Source organism: Sceloporus undulatus, chromosome 3, assembly GCF_019175285.1.
Source record: "Sceloporus undulatus isolate JIND9_A2432 ecotype Alabama chromosome 3, SceUnd_v1.1, whole genome shotgun sequence".
Taxonomy (NCBI): Eukaryota; Metazoa; Chordata; class Lepidosauria; order Squamata; family Phrynosomatidae; genus Sceloporus; species Sceloporus undulatus.
The window spans coordinates 194,406,459-194,425,522 of record NC_056524.1 but is presented as its reverse complement, the minus strand read 5'-3'; the positions used below and the strand labels follow the sequence as shown (position 1 = coordinate 194,425,522).

At 40.6% G+C, this 19,064-nt stretch overlaps 1 protein-coding gene across 3 annotated transcripts in view; it reads left to right on the top strand.

Moving 5' to 3' along the window:
- The first annotated feature begins 1,594 nt into the window (after positions 1-1,594).
- Positions 1,595-19,064, top strand: part of BTBD16 (BTB domain containing 16) — a 75,292-nt gene continuing 57,822 nt past the window's right edge. For 2 of the 3 annotated variants that reach the window (XM_042456289.1, XM_042456287.1), the window contains exons 1-8: positions 1,595-1,845; positions 3,695-3,761; positions 7,157-7,316; positions 8,908-9,028; positions 13,876-13,952; positions 14,055-14,198; positions 15,585-15,716; positions 17,006-17,120. In XM_042456289.1, the coding sequence (XP_042312223.1) occupies positions 1,736-1,845; positions 3,695-3,761; positions 7,157-7,316; positions 8,908-9,028; positions 13,876-13,952; positions 14,055-14,198; positions 15,585-15,716; positions 17,006-17,120 (926 nt within the window). In that variant the 5' untranslated portion in view covers positions 1,595-1,735. The remainder of the gene's footprint in view (positions 1,846-3,694; positions 3,762-7,156; positions 7,317-8,907; positions 9,029-13,875; positions 13,953-14,054; positions 14,199-15,584; positions 15,717-17,005; positions 17,121-19,064) is intronic. The other variant, XM_042456288.1, reaches the window with a different exon arrangement.

Here is a 19,064-nt window from a genome sequence, read left to right as displayed (position 1 = left end):
ATCATCCTTTATAGGCTGATTTGGTCAGGAATTTTTTAATCCAGGAGACTCAAAATCATCTTCATTGTAAAAGAAAGGACCGTTCCAGCAGAAGAACACATCTATGATTGTAACTGTTGTGCCAGTCATTGCTTCCAGTGGGAGATGTACTTGGGACTACAGATTGAGCCTGCAGAGAATTGCCAGCTCAGCAGCATCCCATTCCCTAAAATCTCAGGGCCAAAACTTGAAATCACAAAAGGACTATAGAGTTGGTTCAGACAAAGACTGGGAGACAGCACTAACCATAATTAATGATTGCTTAGTTTCAGCTGCTCTGGAAGATTCTGTGTGTGCTCCAATGTTCCTTGTGTTACATATCATTCTCATTTGCTCTGGAGCATGCTTCTCCCAAGAAGCCACCACACTCCACTATGTGATTTAAAAAATAATTATAGTCCACTCCCCTGACACAGTCAATATGAATGTTGTGTTCATCACATACCATCCAAATGCCAGCAATTTCTGCATGAGGTAGAAACAAAACCTTTATTTTTTTTTGTTCACAGTTGTGGTAAGATGCCCCACTACTCTGTACAAATACAGAGTGCCCCCCGGGGCAGTCAAAATGAATTTCATGGGCTAAATTGAATTTGATAATATATATGTAAATGAGACCATTCACATTCTCTGTTCTTATTTTTTAACTGAAATAAGAAACTGTACTGATTTTGATTTTAATCCATTTGAGTAGATTCACTTATACCATATGACAGTTAAGAGCCCTCCCTCCATAACTGCCATCCTCCAGCCTGCAAGGGAGTGAACAGGAGGCCCAGCTCCACCAGGGTTAACCTGAAGAAGAAGAGCTCTCCCGCCATGATAACTGTCATCCTTCAGCCTGTGAGGGAGTGACCAGGCGGGCTCAGCTCTACGAGGGCTAGCCTGAAGAAGAAGAACCCTCCCTCCAGTCCATCTGCCTTGGTCCAGGCCTCAGAGGGAGAGAATAACCAGTAGACCTCATCCCCTTTCCCACCACCATTCCCTTCTCCTTTTGTGTTGTGTCTTTTAGATTGTAAGCCTGAGGGCAGGGAACCGTCCAATTAAAAATAATAATTGTAAACCGCTCTCAGAGTGATTAGGGCTGAAGGGCGGGGTATAAATATCATAAATAATTATAATAACTCACAATAGCTGGAATCCATCTGAACTTATTTTTGTTTGGCTCCCATTGCAGCACTCCAGCAATGACTTTTTAAAGTTCCCCTGATCTCATTAAAACAGAAGTTTGACTAACTCATCAGCATAGGGCCTTAATAGATCTTAGGAGTTGAATGTACACTGCCATTTTATCACTATGGTTTTCTATACAGTGATTAGATTTTGTATTATTTTTCAGCAGAAAACAAAACAAATGAAAAGAACAGCTTGCATAGCTAGGACTAGTTGCACATTTTGTTCTGCATGATACATCTGTGCATTCATACTCTCTTCTGGCTTTGAAATGAAGGGATCTTGAAATATGGAGAGACTGCATTGTGATGACATAGTCAGAGGAAAAATGACATCACAGTGCCCTTTCTATGCACACATCACCATTTCTTGCTGCCAGAGAGACCTAAAGTCATGTTTTATTTCTAGGAGAAAAGCAGAGGGGGAAATGGGAAGGGGCCTGTAAGCTTTCCTTTACCAATCCCTATTCATCTTCAACAGAGTACTGGTTTAAGCCAGTGCACCATTTCTGAATGCCACCAACATGGCCCGCTACAAGCGACTCCATGCAAGAACTCGAAATTCCCTAGACTTAGTTCCACTTACTTCTTTTCTTCCTACTGAAAAACACTCTTTAGAAAACACAGCACACCTGTAAGTAACTGCTCATGTTTTCAGTTATATATTTTGGAATGGGCAAATGGGTGACGCTGGGACAGAAAGACACTTTTGCTAATAAAGATGAATCATTGTTTGCTTCTAGAAACTGGAGATCTGTAGAATTCACAACCTACAGTGTAGCTTCCAGGCATTCCTTAAGAAAGGCGCTGCGATATTAAAGGAAGGGGGGAAACAAAGGGTTCTAAATGTGTATGACACCCTTATAAAGTCCTTGTTCCTTATAAGGATTTTTCTATTTACTTCAGTTTCTTATAGTTACTGATAACTTACTATCCCTACTTGCTAAGGCAATGTTTCATAAGCTAACTGATGTAGCCAACCAGCAGTTTTTTTCACCAGTGTGCCAGGGCCAGTACATTCTTTTAGTCCATTGACTCAAACTGCTTCTTTCATCCCTGAAAACTCTCCAGGTACTGGTACCAATCCTTGGACTACCACCTTGAGTAGAGCTGCCAAAGGATTAAAAAATGAGGATTAAACCCCACACTACAGTGATTTGTGACACACAGCTGAAAGTTGTTTCTTTTTAACTCACAAACACACAGACATCCCAAACTGGATCAGGCCTGATGTAGCTACGGAACAGTTAACCTTCCCTAACACGTTTTTAAAGCTAAATTCACCTAGATGGGGAAATGATGCTCAGTTGGTGCAAAATTCTCTCCTCCTCCCTGCTTTAGCTCCTACTGTTTATATAAGCATATCCTCCAACTGTCCGTTTGGCTGGGATAGTCCAAATTAATCTTCCATTGTTCCATTTTTTTCATATGCTTTTAAAATGTTCCAGTTTCTTTCTCCTTCTCCCACTTTCCCTCTTTTTTCTCAGTTTACCTCATTTGGTACAAACTGAGTTTGAAATGCAAAAATAGTTAACTGGAGTGGGAGGACAAAATCTTGCCCTTTCCTGCAGACACAGGCAAAAACAAATTGCTGTGGCCACTCCTAGCTTATGCTTCTTCCTCATCAATAATTTTTGCCATCTCAACCACACTCTGGTGTTGCTTGCTCAAACATGTTCTGGTTTCCATCTGTAAAACGTTGGGCAGTAGGTAAAAAAAAAAACTGGGTGGGTGGGGTTTAAGCCTTCCTTGCATGTGTAGTGGGCTTAAGGCAGATGGGGTCCCCGTATGCTTACACACAAATAAAAAAAGAAAATAATTTGCAATGCCAAGGTACACTTTTAACATAGGATGAAAACAGATGGCGGTAAATGGGTGGCTTAACGCCACCCCATTGAGTGCTGGATCAGGGTTGCGGCAACCACACTCCAAAGCCCTGATCTGGCAGTTTCCTGACACAAAAAGAAGCGGCAGAAAGCCACTCCTTTCTGTGCCAGGAAAAAGGTGCCTTTGCCACTGTGATGGCGGTTTTTCCACATTTTGGCAGTGTGCAGCCTTTAAATGCTGCACTGCCACAATGCTACTTGCCGCCTGGTTGGGTGGGCAGTGGGCAGGCAGGCTGTGTGTTGCCAGCTTGGGGGCAGAGCTGGGGCATGCAACGTGCAGATGCCACAGCCCCAAACCGCCAGGAAGCTAGCTCTTTTTGTCAGCCTGTACTGACTCATAATGGCCTACATCTACTTCTTGGTTCAGAGTAGACCAGCTGCATCAATGGAATGATTCATAATGTTGATTTACCAAGTTCACATTGATTCTTTATGGCTATTCAAGTTGGCAAGAAACTGTCATTTATTTTTCTGTTTTTCAAAATGTCCATGTCAGAAAAGAATTAGACACCATTTTGAAATACGTACAAGAACATTTTACAGTGATTTTTCCCCCTTCATGTATTTAATAATGATCATGTCTTTCTAAATCTCCAGTTATCTGCTGTCAGCTCCCTTTGTATCTCTGGGGGGACTTTCACCAAATGAGAAGGAGATATCAAAGGTAGGTGTAACAACTTAAGCAACATCCAAGGAGTGCAGACTGGGCTGCGCTATTTCCACAGGTACACAGGCTTAGGTATTTTAAAGACATTAAAATCTGAGCAACTTAACGTACAAATTTAAGGGGAGGATCACAGACAATCATTGTCATACTAAAGACTTGCAGCCAATATTTAAAATTCATCAGCTCAGCTCTACTCCACACACACAAATGTCCAACAATCCACCCCAGATGTCTCTTCCTGCCTTAGGCCCCAGTGCCACTGAGTGACCTTTGGCAAGTCACATGCTCTCAGCCTCAGGAGAAGACAATGACAAACCTCCTCTGAACAAATCTTGCCAAGAAAACCCTGTGATGGGTTTCCTTAAGGGTCACCATATGTTGGAAATGACTTGAAGACAAACAACAACAAGCCACTGCAGCTGAACCTCTTTCCCTAGATTTGCCATGAAGGTCTACCTGAAACTCCCATCTGTCTCCATCACTGCTTGCAAGTGTACATGGAATACTGAGTGTGTGTTATGGATACTCTCAAAAAATGGCTGCCACATTGGGTACAAAACATTTATTCCTGGAATACAAGCAGGTGGCACTAAAAGGAAGGTTGCTTGCCTAAGAATGTAAGCGCAAGGGGCAGTGGGGGAAAACAAAGCCATTCTTTTGAATCAGGTTTGTGTTCCAGCACATGTTTCCCAAAAATCCTGCTGATAAAGCTCAGAGACAACTATCTTGGTCAAGCAAGTGAGCACAAGGCAGAGATGGAGTCAAATCCCAAAAGTCAAATTGCATATAAATCAAACATATATCATATCATATATGACAACACACCAAAATGCCCATTTTGCAATAAAGAAATTAATGTTGCCGAGTGAAGAACATTCTTACAAGCGAAATATACATTTATTCATATCACCCACACATACACACACACCAAAAAAGACCCATCCTCAACCCAGGTAAAATACACATACAGAGTGAACACATGTCACAAATAAGCTACAGATTTTAAGCAACAAGCAAACAAACCAGCTTACATACATATCATACACACACCAAGAACTACAACAAGGAAACAAATTGGGCAATACATCTCCCCTGACCTTCAGATGCGTTGACAACAGTTCCTATAAGCTCCAGCCACCATGGCCAAAGGTGAAGGGGGGGGGGAAGTTCTTCTCCCTTTTGAACTATATTCTCCCACAGGAGCCTACCTGAGCTGTGAAATTTTTGAGAAAGTCCTTTCTCTTCAGCTCTCTTCACCCAAAGTGACCAGATGTCTTTCTTTTCCAGGACATGTCCTACATTTCAGCTGTCTGTCCAGGAGGGAACCCAAAATGTCCTCCATTATGAGCATGACCAAGACGCATGAATTTATATTTATATTAGTGCATTTAGTTTTTATTTGGTTGTATCCTACATTTTTCTTGAATGTCCTCCATTTCACAGTACCTTGTCCTCCTTTGCCGTTATGACATCTGGTTACCCTGTTTTCACCTTCAGAGGCATATTTCATGCAAATATAAGAAAGAGCCTTTTCAGTGGCTCCTGCACAGCAGTGGAACTCTCTTCCAAGGGAAGCTAGCATGCTCCATTTTGGCTGCTGCCACACTGCACAAATACAACAATTTGACACCATTTTAATAACCATGGTTCAGTGCTATAGAATTCTTGGATTTGTAGTTTGGTGTGGTACCAGACAGGGGCATCATTAGGTGTGGTGGGTTCTGCCCACACCAGGTGACACCCGAAGGGCAGAGGTGACACCACTGCTTCTCAAACAACCTTTGGGCAGAAACAGGCTGTGGAGGTCACTTGTGTCCCTTTAAAATGTTGAAGAGATTGTCTGAGTGTGGCAAAGTCCAGTGGGAGGACAAAGAACAAGCCCCAGGTTGTTTGTTTTTTTTAAAAAAATTAAATTTATTTTTTAAAATTTAATTGTTTTAAATACTTTTAAATTTTTCTTTTAAAACATCACATCTTCCCAAATTTTCACTCTAACCACATGAAACTATGTACATGTGAATACATTTAGGTTGTGTGTATGATATTGTAATTTAAAGATTTTAAATTTTGCTAGTTTTCATGTCACAATTATTAGCATTATATTCACTGATATATATGGGAATGACAATCTATGAGTAACTTTAGTACAAAAACATTACTAAGGCTTCTGTATGGTTCGATATGGGAGTAGGTCAATGGGATGGGGGTGAAACCATGAGTTACCACACTGGGTGATGCCAGCTCTAGTGCTGCCATTGGTATCAGAGCTCTCTGACAAGGAACACTAAATATATCACAAAACTACAAATCCCAGAATTCCATAGCATTGAGTCATAGCAGTTAAAGTGGTATCAAACTGTTTTATTTCTGAAGGGTGGCACCAGCCTCTGTGTTACCCTTCCACTGGCAAGCAAAGGCCTTTTTCTTTGGGAGGGCTCTTAGAAACTGGCAACAAAGGAATGGGGTTACAACAAGCATGTGCAGTGCATCTTAACCCAGTCTGTTTTTCATTGTTTTTATTTCTACTATTTTAACATTATAATTTGTCTAATTTTGTTTTAACATGAGAGAATTTTCATATTTTTATGTGTACCTGTTTTTAATCTCGGTGAGTCACCTTGAATCCCAGTTTTTAGAGAAAGTTAGAAGTTTATCGCACACCTTTTCCCCCCCGTTATGGGAACTCTCGGGGACCGTGCATGACTGGGAAAAAACAGATTTTATCACACAGCAAATTGACCTCAAAAGGACCCCCATTCAATCCCCCAGCGCCAAACCATCCCCATTCAGTGCTGAGGAACATTAAGTATTCTGGTCGGAAGTTTTCTGACCAAGGAAAATGGCACTGCTCAGCACTGAATGGTGACGGAACGGGGCACTTTTGAGGATGATTTGCTGTACAATAAAATCCATTTTTTTCTCGGTTGTGCACGGCCGCAGGAGTCCCCTTCCAGTGCCCATAATGGGGGGGAAAAGGTGTGCAATAAACTTCTTGGCCAATCAATCAAATTAATCAGTTTATTAAATAAATAAACTGACAAGCCCTGCTGACAGTAATTATATTCATAACAGTTTGGACAGTGTGAGATAATATGAGAACTCATAAAAAACATAAGAAAGCTCTACTGGAGCGAATTGGAACTGTTGGCAAAACCATTTGGAAGGACTTAGGCCACAGCTGTAGCTGATATAGCTGAGCATCATGTTTTTCACAGAAGCCCACAAAAAAATTTTAAGAAGCCTGCATGAAGGCAACAGTTTCCCACTGTTGTCCGCCAACAAGTGGTATTTACTTAGTGGGTCGTCTGTGTAACCTGGACCCTTTTCTCCTTCCTTTAGCAAAATAATTCCTCCAATATTCACAAAATATTGAAATCATGTGTTTCTTTTAGGTTACGCTACCCTTAAAACCACGTTTTTTCCGCAAGCAAGCTGGACTCACCAATCGTTGGCAACCTCCTTCTACACCAAGCTGTGACCTACTTGGAATTTCACAAGCTAGTAAGGCTGCCCGTGTGGGCCTCAATGAGACACTGATGAGAATCATTTCAGGTACAGTGGTGACTGAAAATGGTGAATACTCTTTTTTTAAAGAAAAGAAAAAGAAAAAAGGAAAGACCTATCTTTAAACTAAAGTTGGATGACTGAGTGAGACTTTGGGTGTCATGGTAAGGTTCAAAAGTTTGGCCCACAGCTAGGCCATGAAGACTGCATCTGCACTGCAGAAATAATCCAAGTTGACACCTCTTTAACTTCCATGACTCAGTGCTATGGAATTCTTGGAACTGTAGTTCTATGAGACATTTAGCCTTCTCTGAGAGAACTCTGGTGCCACAACAAATGACAAATCCCAGGGTTCCATAGCGTTGAGCCATGGCAGTTAAAGTGGAGTCAAACTGGATTATTTCTGTAGTCAAAGGCGGGTTACAGACTGCCGAAAAGCGGCTCTCTGCCATTGCCGCCAGTTGCTGCCTCCGGGAACCGCACCAGCCAAACCGCGCGTTTCCCAGACGCAGCAAAGAAGAAGCGCCAAAATGGCACTTCTTGTGCCCCGGATGGGATGCCGCGAGGCACTACTTGCGCACTTGCGGCGTCACATCTGGGGCACGACGTACGGATGCTATGCGTTCGATACGTCAAAATGGCAGTGCCCATGTGCATAGGACACCGCCATTATTACGCCCCCGTCACGTGCTAGGGGTGAGGCCGGTATGGACGCTAGGTCTTCTGCCAAACCCCTAGCACATGACGGGGTGCCACAAAGGCCCGTTTGTAACGGGCCAAAGTCAATATATAGTCATCTATAAGTTGACCTCGTGTATAAATCAAGGTCAACGTTTGGGGCCAAAATTATGGGTATTGGTATGACCTGTGGATAAGTCAAGGGTCAGACTTCAGGAGGGAGCCCAGCTGGGGAGAGGTACAGGTGATTGATTGCCCTTCCCAGCCTCTCCCCAGCTGGGCTGTCCCTTGCGGAGGTAGCCCAGCTGGGGAGAGACTAGGGTCAAATACCTAATTGACCTGTGTATAAGTTGACCCAGGTTTTTTTGAGTCAAACTTTTGACCTAAATTTCTCCATTTATACAGGAATATATATGGTGTATCTGTTTCTAGAACCAAAACTTTGAGTTTAAGCTACCAAAGTGTGATATTGATCTTTGGAGTAGTCTTACTGGAGCAGTTGGGAATGCAAAATTGCTTTGCTAGGGAACAACTGTATGCCTGGAAGAATTTGTCTGAGGCCCAGATCATCAAGGGGAATTCTTTGTTGTTTTACATGCCCTTTCCTGCACCTCTGTCATTCCTCTCTGATCTACATCACAGTTCAGTTCACATAATCAATAGATCCGTGGTGGGCAAAGGTGGCGTATCAGATTTTTTTAAACTGCAATTCCCATGCTTCTTCACCACTGAGTATGATCACTAGGATTTCTTCCAAACAAGGCTAACAGATTTTTCATCTCTAAAGACATCAAGCAAGCATATTGGCAGTTGAAATTCAGCACTGTTCCTTTTAGGCCATGTCCCCACTCATCCATGGATGACCTGCTTACCTAAAACCAGTGCCACCTTTGGAACAAAAAGAGTTTCCCTACCCTGATATATAGCATGTCCTTGTTTGGTTGTTATTTTTATTCTGCAGTTGACACACCCATGTCCCTGTCTGAAGAACAAGAAGCCTTGAAGGCAACAATGGAGGCTCGGAAAGGATCTAATGCATATGCTTTTAAAATTGTACCACCAAAGCCAAAACAAAGACCCAGGTAAATAGGCGAAAGTCAGTTTAAAATGTGAAAACCATTTTAATATAGAAATTTTCCTTACTGTTGGCCATTTGGCTCAGGATTAGAAAGAAATCCTAGTTATATTCAACAGAATAGGTAAGAAATCAAAGTGGCCAAAATATTTTTGTGTGCCTTTAAATTGTTTATGACTTATGGCGATCCTAAGGTGAACCTATCCTGGGGCTTTCTGGGCAAGACTTGGGGAGCCCTGGTGGCGCAGTGGTTAAATGCCTGTACTGCAGCCATTCACTCAAAACCACAAGGTTGCGAGTTCAAGACCAGCAAAAGGGCCCAAGCTTGATGTATCCTTCTGAGGTCGCTAAAATGAATACCCAGACTGTTGGGGGCAAATTAGCTTACTTGCTGTTCACCGCTAGATCTTTGGAATAGCGGTATATAAATAAAACAAAATTATTATTATTATTATTATTATTATTATTATTATTGACAATATTGGTCCTACTGATAGATTGTGAAGCTGTCAAAACCTTATATAAGATCTCTCCAGATATGTAGGTCTGATTCTGTCTTTGTAGTAGGAACTTGAAATCCAGGCTTATTATGAGCATTGATCAATTCCAGCCTGGAATTATAATTTCATGGTTACAGGTGTTTGGTTTTGTTTGTTTGGTTGGTTGGATAGTTTTGTCCATGGATTGGAACCTGAGCAAGTTATTTGAAGTTGGTTCTCATTAATTTCAGTTGGATCAGTACAGAACTACAGCCTTGTGCTTGTGCACATGTATGTGCTTCTGCATGTTTGTGCATGTATTAGCTTCATGATAGTTCGAGGTGTTTTTAAATGTCTGGCACAACTTGGTGTTGGAGCAGCCACAATACCACTAGCCATGGAATTGGGTTACCAAGGTTTATATGTTTTACATTTGTAATTGTTATTTTGATCTTTACCATCATGTCACTTTGACATTCTTAGACAAGCTTCAGAATTTTTTAAATGAGAAGATGTTACAGATACTTCTTATTGAAAAGTGACAGTAGTTCCTATTAGTGACATTCGAGACTGCCTTTTCTTCCTCAGACTTCTCTCTCTGTCTTCACAGTTTTTAGACAGGTCTTTCCTATTACTGTTTGTTCTTTTCAACAGAAGATACCAGGAGTTGGACCTGGGACTCCATATGTAGATAAAACAGAAAGTAGACTGTTTTAAATGTGTGTATTATTCATTTTTTCTTAACAACACACATTCCCTAAAACCTGCAATTAATTGGTCATCAGGGCACTTCACACTTCCACAGTTAAAGCACCACTTTAATTAGCATGGCAACATCTTATGGAATTCTGGCCATTCCAGTTTAGGGGAAAGTATTTAGAATTCTTTTGGTTGATCCATATCCAACACAATGAGATGCCCTGATATGCATCATTGCAATTCGCTAGAAAGTTTGTGTATCCTGTCAAGGACATTGCTACAACATGGTAAAGTTACATGTAATCAAGATCTCAGCCAATTTCTCAACTGCACAGTAAAAAATCTGAGGTTTTTCAGAACTTCCAATTAGGACTCCAGGTCAATAAATTGGTTCTAGATATTACAATATGTAAACCAGGGGCTGGCAACCTTTGTTCTGTTGAGGACTACAATCCATCAGGAGTAATCTGTGGTGGAACATATGTGGGTGGTAGATAGGACTGCAGCTAGTATAGACAGACATCCAAAACTGTGGTGAATCCATCTACTGTCTGCTTCTGCCATCCCTTTCTTTCTCTTTCTCTTTTCCTTTTCCATCCTTCTCCACCTAGTGGACTGTTGTTGAAGAGATGGACCACTTTGCAGAAACCTGAACGTGAATGGACCTCTTACAGAGAGCTTTTGAAGTTAGGAACTGAGTCAGTGATTGCCCACAGCTGCTCTAAAGCACTGAGATCTTCTGCTAAGAGTTTCTTTTGCTCTCCCAGACAATCTGTTTTTATCTGAGCATCTGGACTGCAACAGCTTTTACTTTTAGGGCCATATATCACACTGCATTGTTATAGCACTATATTCTACTTCCATTGTCATGGCAAAATTTTGTGGAATTCTGGAATTTGTAGTTTATTGAGGCCCAAGAGCTCTGTGGCTGAGAATTCTAAAGGCCCCTCCCTAAACTATGGTGGGTTACAAACCGCCGGGTTGCGGCGGTCTCCCGCTGCCACCGCTTGCAGCATCTGGGAGCCACAGCTGCCACACCGCGGGGCTCCCAGACACTCCGAGGAAGGAGCGCGGAAATTGCGCTCCTTCCTGGGCCCCGGAAGTGGTGCCTCAAAGCGCAAGGCGCGCTTTCGTGGCATCACTTCCGCCGCGACACGTCTGAACGCTATGCGTCCAAGATGTCAAAATGGCGTCGGCTGTGTGGAACGGCCGCTGCCATTTTGTGCGCGTGGAGCACGTACTAGGGTTAGGGGGGTGCGGAAGCACCGCCCCTTCCTAACCCTAGTACGCACTCGTCGCGTACTTTAAGGCCCATTTGTAATGGGCCTATGAGTCCCAGAATTCCATAAGATGTTGCTATGGCAGTTAGAATGGCATATAACACTATAACATTGTACTGTAGTGTGATAAGGCAACTAGCACCTCATTTTCTAAAATGATGTTAGTGTTTAACGGTTCTCACATTGTTCATGCTTAGGAGCCAGGATAATAGATGTATAATCTGTTAAGAGAATTTTGTTCTGCATCTACTGCATGTATTTCTTATGTTTCAGGAACAACTATTTGATACTAAATTGTTTATAGGTGTTCTACCATTTACTTTTGGCAGGAGATAATTCTGCACATGGTGTCTAATTTGTTTGTCCTTCATTGTAAAACAACTCCCCATCAAATCTTATCTTACATCAAATATAATAAAATTCTGGAGGCTGAGTCTCTCTTATCTGAAATTTTGGGACCAGAAGGAGCCCTGGTGGCACAGTGATTAAATGCCTGTACTGCAGCCACTCACTCACAAGCCACATGGTTGTGAGTTCATAACCAGCCAGGGGCTCCGGGTCAACTCAGCCTGGCATCCGTCTGTAGGTCACTAGAATGAGTACCCAGCTTGGTACAGAAATGTACTTGCCATTCGATTTTGGGTTTTTTCAAATTTTGGCCTATTTGCATATATTTGTTGTTAACTGCCTCATGGTGACCTAGTGAATGAGGCATTTCTAAGTCTCCCTATCCTCTACTACTGTGCTTAGGTCCTGTATATTCATACCTCCGACCTCTCTGACTTAAGTCTATCTATCTGGTGTGCAGTCTTCATCTCTTTCCATACCTGTTACTTTTCCTAGCATTATTGTCTTTTCTAATGAGTTGTGCCTAATCATGATACGACCAAAGAATAATAAAGGTAAAGGTATTCCCTGTTGACAAGGTTGTCAAGTTGTGTCTGACAAAAGGGGGCGGTGCTCATCTCCATTATTAAGCCAAAGAGCCAGCATTGTCAGAGATTACACTGATCATGTACCCAGCATGATTGCACAGAACACTGTTTACCTTCCCACCAGAGTGGTGCCTATTTACAGTATCTACTTGCATTTGCTAGATTGGCAGAAGCTGGGACTAGTGATGGGATGCAGTAGCTCAAGTGATTAAGACACTGACTCTGTTGATTGCAAGATTGGCAAGTTGGCAGTTTGAGGCCTGGCTGCTGCATGATGGGGTGAGCTCCCATCACTAGTCCCAGCTTCTGCCAACCTAGCAGTTCAAAGGCATGTAAATGCAAGTAGATGAATAGGTACCACTTTAAACAATTTTGTGCATGAAATAAAGTTTATGTAGAGTGAACCATCAGAAAAGAAAGATGTCAGTATCTCAGCCACCCAAGTGGACAATTTTGAATTTTGGAGTATTTTTAATTTCAGAATTCCGGATAAGGGATACTCCATCTCTATAAGTCTGCATGGAACTGCCAATAGAGCCAATGAATCCTTATCCCAAATTGTTATAATTTTCTAAATGGTTTGTTCTAGATAAATTTGCAGGAAGTGGTGGTATTTTCTTCATAAGAAAGAACATACACTTAGTATGTGAAGTTCTTCCTGTCTTCAAAAACCTTGTAATTCCAGTCAAAGCAGTCCAAATACAGTTTGGTTTTTGATTTGGTCCAGAGGGCAGTCTGGACCCTAACTTGCATTTGGTTTATGATGCTTTCCTATTTCCTCATCCCTCTGCAGGCCTCACTAAATGTTCCCACAAAGAAAATGTGCGAATGGTAGACATAGTAAAAGGAGCTGCGCGCGGGGAGGGGGGGGAGGATAAGAGAATTGCCTGGAGGTTTCTCCCTTGGCAAATGGAAATCCCTTTCCACATGTGTTAGAATATGTTTCTGTCCAAGCTGTTAAATGTCATGAAGTTCAGTTAGCAAAAGGTTTCTCACAGCCACTTAGAGCACCGCAAAAATATATATTTGCAATTGTGTTGTGACCATTTGCTGCTTGAAGGATTCTTTTTCAGTTATTTCTAACTTACCTGGATTTATTGGCACTTTCATGGACTTCCCAATGTTAAAGTTCACTTCTCTTGCTATTTACTTCTCCATTACCTGCCCCATTGGTTCATTTCCCCCTATATTTTATTTCTAAAATGTCATTTATTTATAGTTTTGGTATTTCAGAAAGAGAAAATGTACTTTAATGTCTCATATCCCCAGGACGTTTCAACCTTGTGAAGGAAAGAAAAAGACAAAATCTTTGGTGACCTTATTTCACCCAAATTCATTCAGAGCACATTGCATAATCACCATTTTGCAATCACAGATTTAGCCATTTAATGTGCATAACATTAAAACCATTATAGATGTATGCAAATCTTTTTTTTTTCTTCTCCTTCTATCTTCATTAAGGATTTTCTCCCGCCAAGGAGACCCAAATGAGATGCTTTTTTCCTTCACACAGAAGATTACAGAAGGCATGGAGCCAGGTGGGTTGCACTACTTGAGACACATATGCCAGTTTGTTGGATTGGCCTGTCGCCTCTTGGAAAACACCAGCCCACTCTTACTCTTTCACTTTCTCTCCTCAGATATTACACTGCAGTGCTTGGACTTTGAATGGGAACTTCATCGCATGTACTTCTTTAAATCCCAGGTCCTCTCACAGCTGCTTGCTACAGCTGTACAGAACAGTGACTTACATACTGAAGACATTAGTCCCAAAGCCAACAAAGGTATTACCAACAAGCATATGTTTATTTTGTTTATACATTGCATATATATATATATAATTTATTTTATTAAGAAAACATATAAAAAGACATAATACAAAACATACATGACAAAACAACAACAACAAAAATACATAAATGATTATATGATAATCCACATTAGTTTCATACACTTCCAACATAACACATGGTACCCCGCTTTTATAACGCCATTTATATTCCTTGAAATTGGTATTAAATCATCAGCTTCTATGAATATATATGAATATCACAAATATATTTATGTTATGCAAAAAAGTTAAAACAAGGAGAGTTAGGCAAATTAGACAAAGTTAAGCAGCAGAGGTTATAATACCTTAAGACCACAGTATCTATCTAAGTATTTCCAATCCTTAATTACAACATTTATGTCTTTATTCTTCAGGTCTCCTTTCAAAATATCTAATTTCTTAGCTTCCTACAACTTAATTAACCATTCCTCTTCAGTTGGTACCACATTGTTTTTCCAATATTGAGCATAGAGAATCCTAGCCAGCGTTACCATGTAGAGAATTAGATGTGACAATTTCTTAGGATAGACATCCTACAATATACATGTCATGTTTAACAGAAAAATACGAGGATCTAAAGGAATATCTGTGTGGAGTATATTTGTCATTAAATTATGAATGTTACTCCAAAATTTGTCTGTGTATTGATTTACCATTTCAGTAGTGATTCAATAAATCTACTCTTATTGGGGCAATCAGAAGGGTTCAGGCCAATATCAGTTTAAAAGTCCTGCAGCATTAACCTTTTTAACTTTGCTACTACAAGCTTCATAAATGGGATGCCATCACAAAGAAGGCCCATCTAACCTTTGATGGTGGGAGCCATCAAAGAAAATGCCCTTTAAAGATAATTAGGTTGAAATTAATGCACCAGAGCCAGTGTAATGTGATGGTGTAAGTACTGAACTAGGACTCTAAAAGATTAGAGTTCGAATCCCTGCTCAGTCATGGAAAACCATTCAATGAAGTCACATTGAGCAAGTCACATTCCCACAGTCTTAGAGGAAAGCAACAGCAAACCTCCTGTGAATAAATCTTGGCAAGAAAACCATTTGATAGGCCTGCCCAAAGTCAACTAAAAGACTCATAATAAATGTAATGCATTACATTTTTTAAAAACCTGATTTTTCTGTCTTTATAAGCAAATACTTTTAAGACATGGGCTTAAGCTTTTTAAACAGTCTAAACTTTTCTCTTCTCTTTTCTTTTGGCTGCCATTATACCAATAGTTGCACTGGATTTGGTTTTGTTCCCCAGACCCCTTTTGGCTCAAATAGCCATGTCGTTCTTCAGTGCTATATATTCCTTACCAGTTTTCCTGTGTTCTCAATGTTTTTAGCAGAAATCAGATGTTACTATAAACAGCATCTACTCTCTGGCTGGAAACATACAAATATCTGTGAACAGAAGCAAATAACTCCCAAAGTCACAATTGCCTTGGAGATTAATGATCCAGATGTCACTCGATTTGGTAATACCTTGATTTATTTTCTGGCACTTTCTGCAAGTATAAATAATTTACAGTTCTTTACACTGGCTGTTTATTTTGAAAAGCATTAAGCACTGGGGATGCCATGTGAGTTGATTTGGGTATTTATATGTTTATAATACCTACACTGTATTTCTTTATGGAACAGGATGGGGAATGTAAGGCTTTTTAAACATTGTGGCTTACAGCTCCTATAATCTTTGAACATTGACTGGAGCCTGGTGTGAATTAGAATCTAATAACATAAGGAAGACTATGACTGTGGCTATGATATTTCCACAGCTGATATAGGACCTAGATGTTCTATGCAAATTTAAAAATGAATTAATCCTCTCAATGGTGCTAATGGAATTTTACTTTCTTTGATACATCCTGACTGACAGTTATGTGTCTGGAGAAGGAATAGAAAGAGGGACACAGAGAGAAATTTTAGATAAAAAACCAAAGAGAGGAGGTTTAACCTTCTTACCCAGGATGTGCTGGTTTCAGTCAGGTCAACATGAACAGTGAGCCCTTGGTTTCCACTGGGGTTTGGTTACAGGACCACCCATGGATACCAAAATCAATGGAAGTTCAAGTCTCCTTAAATGCAATAGATAGTAAAATGGTAAGCCTTATATAAAATGGCAAAATCAAGGTTTGCTTTTTGGAATTTATATATTTTTGAATATTTTCAAAAAGTGGATGCTTGAATCCATGGATAAAGAATCCATGGAAATGGAGGGACGACTATACTTACTTTCAAAGTTTAAAAAGCATCTTACACAGTATGTGACTTACTATGTATTTTGATCCTTTGTGGATATGTGATTCTACTCCCCCCCCCCCCCCCCGCATCTCCTTTTCTGTTGTTGTTGTATCCGTGGAACAACAGCCCTGGGACTCAAGCCATCTTACAAAAGTTAAACTATTAAACTATTAAAGTTAAAGTATTGGTAAAAGATGGTAATATTTGTGCTATCAGAGCAACTTTCCCAGTCGTTGAAAGTTCAGAAGAATATTGTCCAGATCTTCTGACAGAAAACAGTGATTTGATATCAATCTGCCATTTGCTATCACACAGAATAAGTTACTCTTGATAATGGTTAACTTCAGTTAATTTTATTGTGCAAATCAGGGGACAGGGGAAACCACTGTAGCTCTCAAGAAGAGCTCATGCTTAACTCTTTTTATGCTTGTGTGTGGATGTACTTCTTTGTTTATGTTTGTGTGTGGGTTTATTTCTTTGTTTATATATGTGTGTGTGTCTATTTATTATGGTGTACATGAAGCCTTTGCGATTGCACTCAAGAACTTATACAGCTCTGAACCTGAAGTAAATGAGGAAGATGTCCTGGGAATCCTGGCTTCTGCAAACGTATTACAATTTCCTAGCCTTTTCCAGAAGTAAGTAGCCATTTCTGCTCCTCTGCTAATTTAAAGCTAGACCCTAACTGGCTTGGTTTTGACATTTTTGATATTTAAATATTTTTGTTTCCTTACCAAAGACTGAAACCTCAGGAAACTTAAATTACCCCACAGGATCAGACCTTGCAAATCTCAAAATTATACATTAAAGGGAATAGGTATTCCTTGTAATATGTATCCCATGGTTCCCTCCTCCTACAGTGGCTTCAGCAATCAGCCAATGTTTACTTCCCCGTGACCAATTTCAAGACAATTCAGGCTAAATTGAAGATACGTACTTGTGGCAAATGTGCTGTGACAAACAAATGTCTGCTACTGAAGGGGGCAGTTACAAATTTGATGCCTAGACAATTGTTGCCTCCTCAGCTGATCATTAAAACATTAGTTATATTGTACAGCCAAATCTGGAGAGCAGGATTGCACACCATGAATAGCAGACCTGATGATGTAATTATGTTGTGCACCTTCCCATAGCCCAAGTTCTAGGTCAACCCAAAGTTATTTCTTACTGGCAAATTCCTGTGTCTCTTGGCCCAAAATTCTTCATGAATTTGGTATTATTGGAGTGATAGAATGGCAGAAATATGTCCTTCTGTCACTCAGCAGAAGCACAAGTTGACACCCTTTGCCTGCCAAGAGATGTGGAATGAATCATCAGGGTTGTTATTTTACTGGAATAGTTTCCTATATTTTTAAAACTGCATTTTAAAAATGTTCCACTTGGGATTGACACACTAGCCTTGGCACAGTCAAATTTATCCCAGTAGCTGCTGAAGTAAACATATTTTAAAACAGTTCACTTTCATAGATGGAGGCATTACCATACACTGAGCATTGAATTAACTTGCAGGTTCCAGAACTTTGTGGTTCTTCAGCTTTATTACTAATTGTTATGATGGAATAAAGGTTTTGGATATTCATTTTATTTGCTTTATTAAATTATTATGTTACCCTGTATGACTAAGGGGTTGTTTTCTTGGGCTGCTGCCACACTGCAATATTAATGCAGTTTGACACAACTTTAACTGCAATGGCACAGTACTGTGGAATCCTGGGATTTGTAGTTTGTTGTGGCACCAAAGCTCTCCGATAGAGAAGGCTAAATAGCTCACAAAACTACAAATCCCAGAATTCCATAGCATTGAGCCAGGGCAGTTAAACCAGTGTACAAATTGCAATAATTCTTCAGTGTAGGTGCAGCCTTGGCATATTTTAGAATTTGCAATGTATATTCAAATCCCCTCTCCCCCGGCAATGGACAAAGAGAATTGGTGGTCTTGGAAAGTTCATGGCATCTTAGGAAGTGGCAAATAGATAAGGCTGGCTGTTTTCCAATTCTGTGATCCTACTGGATAACCAAACAAAATGACAGGGCCTGCTCTAGAGTTTGATGTCTGTTGTGTGCCTTCAAATGGTTTCTGACTTATGGCAACCCTAAGATGAAGCTATCATGGGGTTTTTCTTGGCAAGATTTGTTCACAAGAGGTGTGCCAATGCCTTCTCTTGAGTCTGAAAGCATGTGACTTGCCCAAAGTCACCTAATGGGTTTCATGGCCAAGTGGGAAATTGAACCAGAGTTGGAGTCCAGCACTCAAACTGCAAAGGCACACTGGCTCTCTCCATGCCCTAGTGTTAGGCAGACCATAAGTCACCTTGAGTGGAGGATGCTGAGAAGTAAAAAGTGTGCCATCCTTGCCCCCTAAGCTAAGGATATGCCTTCAAAGGCTGTGTCTACACTTTGACACCACTTTAACTGCCATGGCTCCATCTTACAGAATCCTGGGGCGTGTGGTTTTGTGAGGCCCCAACACTTTTTGGAAGAGAAGGCTAAAGACCTTGTAAAACTACAAATCCCAGATAAAACTACAAATAAAAATGCATCTGAGGAAGTAAGTCTACGAAAGGCCATGCTTTCTTTCAATT